The sequence below is a fragment of the Nansenia antarctica genome, assembly GCF_963989245.1.
Source record: "Nansenia antarctica genome assembly, chromosome: 6".
Taxonomy (NCBI): domain Eukaryota; kingdom Metazoa; phylum Chordata; class Actinopteri; order Argentiniformes; family Microstomatidae; genus Nansenia; species Nansenia antarctica.
The window spans coordinates 34,959,006-34,969,003 of NC_137676.1; the positions used below are offsets into that span (position 1 = coordinate 34,959,006).

Consider the following 9,998-nt stretch of genomic DNA (forward strand, 5'->3'; position numbering starts at 1 on the left):
ATCCACTGATAACATTAATTTGCGTATTATGGGATTTGGGGGAAACGTAGCCTACACTGTCATAATGTGGTAAACTGGATAACCGGAGAGTTTGTTAATCTCTGCGTACTTACGTTACGTTACGTTACGTCCGGGGGGGCTTGTGTGTCAGTGTGTGTCAGTGTGTGGTCTGTGTCGCCTTCACCTTGCACTGAGCTTTTGACCTAGCAGCAGCAGCGTGTGTGTGTGTGTGTGTGTGGGGGGGGGGGGGGGGGGGGGTATTACACTGGATGATTATCTGACTGGGATGAGGGTTGGAGGTGGGTGGGTGGGTGGGAGGGAAGGGAGGGGAGGGGAGGGGAGGGGTGTTTACCTTCTGTCGACATCCAGAGGCAGGGTGTGTATGATCCAGAGGACTGGACTGGGGATGGGAGGGTTGGGTGTGTGGGTGGGTGGGGGTGTGTGGGTGGGGGTGGGTGAGAGTTAGCCCGTCTGTCCTCCTCCATAGGCAGGGTGGGCTAGGGGGCGGGTGTCTACTAGGCTGGGGCAGAGAGGTGGGGGGTTGGCGAGGCTGGGTGCATATCCACTAGGCCGGGGGGCGTGTGTGTGTGTGTGTGGGGGGGGGGCGGGGGTTATGGAGAAGAGCTCTGCATCAGCAGCAGCAGCAGCAGCTGTGCTCCTGGTTGATCTCACACTGTTTTATTATCTCTTCTCTCTCAGAAACATCTGTCTCCTCTTGCGAGCTCTTACCCCTCCCCGAGCTTACTACTACTACCACCACTCCTACCACGGTAAACTCTGGCCCAGTTACCCACCGAGGGGACGCCCAACGAGGGACGCCACCAGCAGACCACATCGGTCACACTGACGGAAAAAAAACACGGTTTGGGATCCCACACTCCCGCGATGAGGTTAGGCCCCTGTTTTTCCAGGGCCTGAAAACACAAGCGTCGCCCGTTCGACTTCGACTTCGAAGAAAAAGAAGAAGTCCTCTCTTGTCCTCGTCACCCTAACCCTCGGACGGCGTGGGTCTTCCGCGGCCGTCACATGTGCGGGCTTAGGGAGGGACCGTCTACGAACGAAAAACACCACACTAAGCCGGTGACGCAGTACAGCGGTGCCACGAAAGGGTGTGAAATGTTCTCTGCGGTTCCCCCACCCTCCACTCCCTGCGGATGGCGAGTAGCTGTCGCAACACCAGGGTTCGCAGGGTGCAGGGGGGGGTGTGTGTGTGGGGGGGGGGGGAGCGACTCGCTTTAAAATGTCGGAAAAATAACAAACAAGACACGGCGGACGTGCCTTATCTTATCTGGACCGAGCTGTTCCGATTGGGTGTTGGTCCCTCTCTACAGTGGTGTGAAGGTGTGGGGGGGGGGGGGGGGGGGGAGAGGGACTGATAAGCCATGGGTACAAATTTCAGGTTTTGGAGATTTATGGCGGCAACCTTTACACCAGTTCTGTGTGAGGCGCCCTCCTCCCTCCCATAAAACAATAAGGCACAGGGGGCGAGCCGTTCCCAAGGTCTCTTAAAACACACACACACACACACACACACACGCACACGCACACGCACACACGCACACACACATGCACACACACATGCACACATCTTTGGCAGGGGAGCCAGGAGGAGCCAGGTTTCTGGGAAGTGCTTTTAGTTAGTAGGGAGAGGAAGGAGCGCAGATGGAGTTCTCTCTCTCTCTCTCTCTCTCTCTCTCTCTCTCTATGGTTCCCTGAGTCAGAGTCTCTCTATGGTTCCCTGAGTCAGAGTCTCTCTATGGTTCCCTGAGTCAGAGTCTCTCTATGGTTCCCTGCGTCAGAGTCTCTCTATGGTTCCCTGAGTCAGAGTCTCTCTATGGTTCCCTGAGTCAGAGTCTCTCTATGGTTCCCTGAGTCAGAGTCTCTCTATGGTTCCCTGAGTCAGAGTCTCTCTATGGTTCCCTGAGTCAGAGTCTCTCTATGGTTCCCTGAGTCAGAGTCTCTCTATGGTTCCCTGTGCAGGAGTCCGAGTCTCTCTCTATGGCTCCCTGTGCAGGAGTCAGAGGAGCCACAACACCGTGCGTAACCAATCACTCAGGGCCGCCTCAGCCTCATTAAGGCCAGGCTGGAGACGGCGGTCCTGTAAAAGTCAGCTATCTCTTAATTGCAGATTCCCAGAGAAACACACACTGATTATAAACATGCCAACAGGCGTTCGGTCACAGCTGGTGTTTTGTCGCTGTAAACAAAAACAAATGGTTACCACCTTGTCTCTCCTGCCACCGATGCTTTTGCTTGTTATAATTAATTTACTTCCCTTATTATTTTTGTGTGTGTGTGTGTGTGTGTGTGTCGTGGAGGGGGTGCGGTTAATAATTAACAAGCCTCTGGCCCTGTCTCAGTGGAGGGCATCCTTCCTCATGCACGTTACAAGTATAATAGACACACACGCGCACGCACGCATGCACACACACAAATGCACATACGCACGCGCACACACACACACACACACACACGCACGCACGCACGCACACATATACACGCATACATGCACATACACACGCGCGCACGCACACACACACACACACACAAACACGCATACACACACACACACACACACCTATCAAGAGATGTTGGCATCTCTCGGGGGGGGGGTTGCAGAATGAAGGGGTTGGGGGTAGATGGACAAAAGAACAGCCTCCTCGTGCTCTACTCAAATTCATCTGATGAGGCATTTTGAAATTATCTTCACTCGGCCCTCCCCCTCTCTCTCTGTCTCTCTCTGTCTCCCACCTTGTCCCTCTCTCTTCCTTTCCCCTGGCTCCAGCCCCCGGGTTCCTGAGATTTAAACTTGGGCAAACACAGTCATAATCAAATTGAACACACACTGTGAAATGCCATATGTTAATGTTGCACTGGAATTTTAAACAGTATTTCCGTTAGTTTATCGCATGATTATGGTGGTGGTGATTCTTCTACCCTGACCCCTAACGTGAAAGCGTTCTGCTCTGCAGGCAGATACCGTTCTCTCTCTTTAAACAAACAGAGGCAGATTTATTCATATGTCCTCCCACTACGCTGCCATGTTAAGTCCCCGAGCTCTACTTCAGTCCCACCACTGCAGGAATCCCGGGCTTGGTGGAACCACACATACAGACGCGGCAGTGGGCTACTAATGAGGTGTCAAGCCACTGTCACTCAAAACAACCGGCAGAACGCTCCCAAACAGAGATATTCCTCTTTGATATGCCTTAGACAGGACGTCAAATAGTCCTAAAACATCCGCTCTTGACAATTGAAATCCTCTCTAGTCTTCCTCAAAGAATTAACATAAAAACCACATCCTGTTTTGCTTCTTGCGCCCTACTGATTCAAAGCGACATGTTCTGACAGATATAGGATGTCGTTAGCCAGCTCCTACATCAGAGCAGCGCTAGCTATTGTACCACAGAGATCCTATGTTACAGCCACCCGTACAGGAACAGTATATTAGCCACCAGGCTACAGGCTCATTATGCTGACTATGAGATGATCCAGCATCATTACTACGCTTCTCTGTTTATTTTCTGTTAACAGTTGACCTCGCTTAGCTCTGGAGGGGGGTGGGGGGGGGCTGTTGGATCAAAGTCATCCCTGTCATTTTCAACTGGCCTACTTTCAGTGACTTCAAACATCATCTAGGCCGTGCTGTGTGCCACTGGCCTACAGTAGTGGAAGGGGTATGACGACTCTCTCTCTCTCTCTGCTCGCTCTGGGGGAGGGGAGGGGAGCAGCGATGTAAACACTGCAGTCATCTCTACACATCTCTGTCTCATTGGCCCATTCCAGCGCTTACAACCGAGCTATCTTGCCTAGCTATTATTAGAGTCCCTGGTTAACTCTTAGCGAAGAACCTTTTTTATCTTTTAATTCTATTCTAAATGTGCATCAATCTAACGTTCGACCTGGATATCGTACGGTCTCAGCTGCTACGCTTGTCTTAGGTGATGTGTTTAATTGCCTAGATCGAAAAATAAACATTGTGCTGTCTTATTTATAGACCTCTCCAAGGCATTCGATAAAGTCGACCAATACCTACTCATTCAGAGGTTGTCTGAAATAGGCCTGGATCAGGCTTCATGTATTGTACTGTAGCTTGCTTGACAATGATTTAATGGACGGAATGCAGTGTGTATTTACTGATGGTGTTGAATCAGGTTTTGTGGACATAACAAAGGGAGTCCCACAAGGATCAATTCTGGGTCCGGTTCTATTTAGCCTACTATTTACATTAACAATACTGAGTTATCTGTATAAAACCTATTTAAAAACATTTAAACCTGCACTATGTCGATGACACTGTTGTATATTGCCCGGCCCCACAATTGACCAGGCTCTTTCTGAGCTACAGTCTGCATTTATTGTCCGACAGAAAGCATTTGTTGAACTAAAATTGGTACCGTACTTAATTCTGGAAAAAACAAGTATATGTTATTCTCCAAAATGATTTATGTACATTGGGTGGTGCTCCCATTGAGCGTGATCCCAATGCTTATAAATACCAGGGTATATGGTTTGTGCTTATAAATACCAGGGTATATAGTTTGTGCTTATAAATACCAGGGTATGGTTTGACAAAGAGTTGGCCTTCTTTTATAGGAATTGATCTGAACAACAGAAAGCATATTGCCCGTGCTTGATTCAACCTTCATGCCAGTGCTAGATTATGGTAATATCATCCATCAGAATGCAGCAACCACTACTCTTAAACCTTTGGATGCTATCTAACATAGTGGCCTTCATTTTATCACAGAGGATAGTTTTAATATTCATCATTGCATCTTTTATCAAAAGGTCGGCTGCTGGATCAATCTACTCACTTATTCCCACTGCTGGAACAGTCTACAAAGTACATTACAGTTCTGGTTCTGGTGCCGCTTGGGCAATTTAAAATATTGATTAAGAACCTCCTTGATGAAATGTGGTTGTTTTTCTTGATCGTGTTTTTTACAGTAATTGTAATTCTGTATGATGTATGGTAATGCTGTTTGTGTATGCAGGGCTCCCTTTTAAAATAGACTTGGTCTCAATATGACTCCTAGCCTAATTAAAGGTTAAATAAAACCAGGAGGTTGTGTAATAAAAATTGCTGTTGCAGATTGCTGTTTATGAAAAACATGCAGTGAGTCTCACCGCAAGTGAACGTGCATGTGCTAGTAGACAAATGACTCTGATACTGACTTTGATACTGGTTACAACTGACTGAGCACGACTGATGACTTCTAAAGCCTGTGTGAGTGTGTGTGTGTGTGTGTGTGTGTGTGTGTGTGTGTGCGTGTGTGAGTGCATGTGTGTACAACTTACAGTATATGGGAGAACACACAACAATTCCACAGTCTCTGGAAAATAATCTTCAATGGGACTTCGGTACTACAGTGGAAAACCAAAACAAAGTGGAAACTACATTTCGGGCCAAGTGCAGTGCATAATCAGTTCTGGTGTTGCTATCTCTGATTGCTTGAGCCTTGAGTCTCTCTCTCTCTCTCTCTCTCTCTCTCTCTCTCTCTCTCTCTCTCTCTCTCTCTCTCTCTCTCTGTGTCTCTCTCTCTCTCTCTCTCTGTCTCTCTCTCTCTCTCTCTCTCTCTCTCTCTCTCTCTCTCTCTCTCTCTCTCTCTCTCTAAATAAAACCAGGAGGTTGTGTAATAAAAAGTGCTGTTGCAGATTGCTGTTTATGAAAAACATGCAGTGAGTCTCTCTCTCTCTCTCTCTCATCTCTCTCTCTCTCTCTCTCTCTCTCTCTCTCTTCTCTCTCTCTCTCTCTCTCTCTCTCTCTCTCTCTCTCTCTCTCTCTCTCTGTCTCTCTGTCTCTCTGTCTCTCTCTCATTGGTCCAGAAAGTGCTCTACATCCTTTAAGTCGATAACGCTCTCTCCCTGTTTCCTCCTGTGAGAGCTCCTGAAGGGCCAGCCCTCAGCCCTCACAGCTCAGCCGGGCTGCCCAAGGAGAAGCCTCTCAGACTGGAGAGGTCAGAGTGCGGGGAGCCCCTCTCCTCCTATCTCTGGAGCCCACCGCCATCGTATCCACTTCCACTCTCACACAGGGGCTGAGAGTGGAAGTGGATCCAGGATAGTGACGTACTCCTCCAGCTTGGCCTCATCGTTGAGTGTGGCTCCTCTCTCGGGGATGCTGTGCACCTCTGAGAGCTGCTATGGGAGCGCAACTAGCTAGTCCATAGCTGGATTGAGATAGCTAGGCCGTATGAGGATAAAGCTAGCTAGATAGGCCGTATGAGGATAAAGCTAGCTAGCTAGGCTGTATGAGGATAAAGCTAGCTAGCTAGGCCATATGAGGATAAAGCTAGCTAGCTAGCTAGGCTGTATGAGGATAAAGCTAGCTAGGCAATATGAGGATGAAGCTGGCTAACTAGTCCGTAGCAGGATGAAGCTAGCTAGATAGTCCGTAGCAGGATGAAGCTACCTAGCTAGTCCTTAGCAGGATGGAGATAGCTAGCTAGTCCGTAGAGGGGGATGTAGATATCTAGCCAGTCCGTAGCGGGATGAAGCTAGCTAGCTAGTCCGTAGCAGGATGGGATGGAGCTACCTAGCTAGGCCGTTCACACCGACAGCTGCTCTGTCTGGGCATGATGAAAGGCTTCCTCCAAGCCCATAATTCACACTGTCAGAACGAGTCAAGGTTGCCTGTCAAAGTTCTCTATTGGAGGAGATGTTAGAGGTCTCCCATAAACATTTAATGTCCCCAGATCCAGGGAGTACTTTGAGATGGTGAAGCGCTAACACAACGCACATAAAACAAATATCTGGCAAAGGAAACAACAACCTATATGGTCCATTTAGACTGACCACGCAGGGAGGTCAGGGATGAGATGGCTCAGCAGGAGTAAAACAATTGAGGAGATGGAGAGAGAGAGAGAAAGAAAGAGCTGGCGGTTGCAGCTGGTGGCTGTGTGAGCTCTTAGCCGTGAGATTTATTAGCTGATTGTCAGCGGAGCGCCAAGCGCGGTCCGAGCTATCCCCGGCTCCATCTGTTCCAATGCGGTCGAGATGCTTCTGGGCTAAACGACTCAACTCTGCAGAGCAGCCGTAACGACGTCTCTCTCTCTGGAAGGGAAGCTCTCCCCCCCCCCCCTCCTCCTCTCTCTGCATATGATTCACGTCCTCGTCCACCTGGCTGACGTTCGCGGCGGAGAGAGAGAGAGAGCGGCCCACGTTCGAGCTGTTTCCCTCTTTTTTCCCTCCCGGGGTTAATCCTGTATCTGGCGACCGCCACGTCAGAACACACCTGTCTGTATCAGGGTGCTAACACGACGTTTTGTGTGAGCGATCGGCCTTTGCGGGAAGACGTCACCACGTGGCGTGAAGGTGAAGGTTGAGTGTACTGGGGTGAGGGGGGTGAGAGAGTGAGGGGTGAGGCTGGCTTCCCCCTTTGTCCCCTGTGGTCTTCTCAAAGACAGGACCAGGCTTCCCTCCCCTCCCCTCCCTCGCCCTCTTATCCCAGCTCTAAACCCCCCCCCCCCCACTCCCATTCACCTCCCACTGCCACCTGCCCTCCTCTTAAGCCAGATCTACCAACACCTAGTACACCTGAGCCGCCCCCCACACCCCCACCCCCCCCCCCCACCCACCCACCCACCCACCCACACACACACACTAGGGACCTGACCAGGCCCCTTCTCTCCTCCTCTTCCCACACCACCTCCACCGTCCATCACAACTCCTTCTTATCATGGCTACTTGCACCTCCTCCTCCCCTCTCCTGTATGTCTCCCCCCCCCCCCCCCACACACACACACACCCACCCCCACCGGAAGCAGGGAGGAGCAGCAGGGAGAGGTTTGATCGAAATTGATTCCAACATCTTCTCTCGCCTGGCCGTGGCCTTTCCACTCCACTCACATCTCACACACACAGAGCCTGCTCTCTACCAGCCCAGCTAACACACTCTAAACACACACACACCACACACACACACACACACACACAGAGCCTGCTCTCTACCAGCCCAGCTAACACACTCTAAACACACACACACACAGAGCCTGCTCTCTACCAGCCCAGCTAACACACTCTAAACACACACACACACACACACACACACACACACAGAGCCTGCTCTCTACCAGCCCAGCTAACACACTCTAAACACACCCACACACACACACACACACACACACACACACACACACACACACACAAACAGAACCTGCTCACTCCAGCGCAACACACTGTAACACACAGATCCTACTCTCTCCCATCCCAACACACTGTAACACACACACACAGAGATCCTTCTCTCCCCCCAGTCCCAACACACTGTCCCAGCGGGAGGCTGCTGGCTGCCAGGACCTATAGAGGCTGTGCAGATAATTTTACACCGGTGTGCAAATCCATCCTTCTGAAAAGCAGCTCATATTTTCCCAGTATAGATGAGGGATATCCTTTCAGTAACAGCTCCAGGGGGAGAGGACAGGGAGAGAGAGAGAGAGGAGAGAGAGAGAGAGAGAGAGATGAGAGAGAGAGAGAGAGAGAGAGAGAGAGAGAGAGAGAGAGAAAACACAGCTGCGGTTCTTACCATCCTCTTCCTTGTGTGCGTTCTGCGGGCTGTGCATTCTCTCTCCGCGGTTGGGGGGACTCAGGTCAGACACAGGGGCGTGATCAGCTGATATCCATGTGGGGTCGCTCATATCAAACTCCTCACTGCTCACTGAACTCTCATCCTGACAGGGGGAGAGAGAGGGGGAGAGAGAGGGGGGGGGGGGAGAGAGCGAGAGAGAGAAAGAGGGGGAGAGAGAGAAAGAGAGAGAGAGAGGGGGAGGGAGAGAGGGAGAGAGAGGGGGGGGGGGAGAGAGAGAGAGAGAGGAAAGAGGGAGAGAGAGAGAGAAAGAGGGAGAAAGAGTGTCATGAGTGTGAACCTCTAAGACAGGAGGAAGAGAAGGAATACAACAAACAAACAAAAACAAAAAAAGAGAGATGCAACATCGTAAGACACGTGTCACGTGTCACACACACACACACACACACACACACACACACACACACACACACATTCACTCACTCACTCACACACTCACACACTCACACACTCACACACTCACACACTCACACACTCACACACTCACACACTCACACATGTAGTATATCAGGCCAGGTAGGACAAAGCTAATGGCACCAAAGATGGGTCTTGATGGAGTGGACTCTGTGTGTATTTAGCATGCTGATTCACAGTACGTTCCCTCCGCTGGCTGTGTGTGTCTCTGCTGGCTGCAGCCAGGATCTGAGAGGCCCCAGCACTCACAGTAATGAGGTCCAGAGTGCTGCTGCTGCTGCCTTCCTCTCTGTCTCACGCACGCACGCACACACACACACACGCGCGCGCACACACACACAGACACAAGCACGCACACACAGCCTTCACCCGCAAACCCATTCACTGCTCTGCTCTCTATCACACTCTTTATCTCTCCAGACACTTCATACACGCACCCCCCCCCCCCCACACACACACACACACACAAACGCACAGCCTTCACCCTTCTTTTATTTTATTTTTATGTATCCGTTTACTTTTCTCCTCTTCATGTACCTTTTTAATGCTGTATGTAAAGCCCTTTGAATTGCCCCTGTTGTATGAAATGTGGTAAACAAATAAACTTGCCTTGCCTCAAACCCATTCACTGCTCTGCTCTCTATCTCACACACACACACACACAGTTCACACACACACACGCGCACACACACTAATCAAGTCATACACTGTTGCTAATCAAAGCTTCTTCTGATGTGAGAAACGTGAGGGGAATGGACAGTGAAACAGACTGCTAAAACTACGCTAGTCTGATTAAAAAGCAGCCTTGAGGAGCAGAAGGTGCCTGTAACCGGTGCAAAGCATCGTCTGTGCATCCTGATCGTCTGTGCATCCTGATCGTCTGTGCATCCTGCATCGGATTGAATAGGCTTCATGTACCATGCTGTTAATCATTAAACGCTACACATCAAGGATCTTATAGGGCAGAGTAACAGAAGCCTATAGTTGCCTCGACCTTCTC

The 9,998-nt window shown here is 50.3% G+C and overlaps 1 protein-coding gene across 1 annotated transcript in view; it reads right to left on the reverse strand.

Moving 5' to 3' along the window:
- The window catches only part of nol4lb (nucleolar protein 4-like b), a gene marked incomplete at both ends in the record, with an annotated part of 55,673 nt that extends 47,037 nt beyond the window's left edge, over window positions 1-8,636 (reverse strand). Inside the window, one exon of the mRNA XM_080533378.1 lies at window positions 8,525-8,636. Within this exon, the coding sequence (XP_080389504.1) occupies window positions 8,525-8,636 (112 nt within the window). The remainder of the gene's footprint in view (window positions 1-8,524) is intronic.
- Between the last annotated feature and the right edge of the window lie 1,362 nt (window positions 8,637-9,998).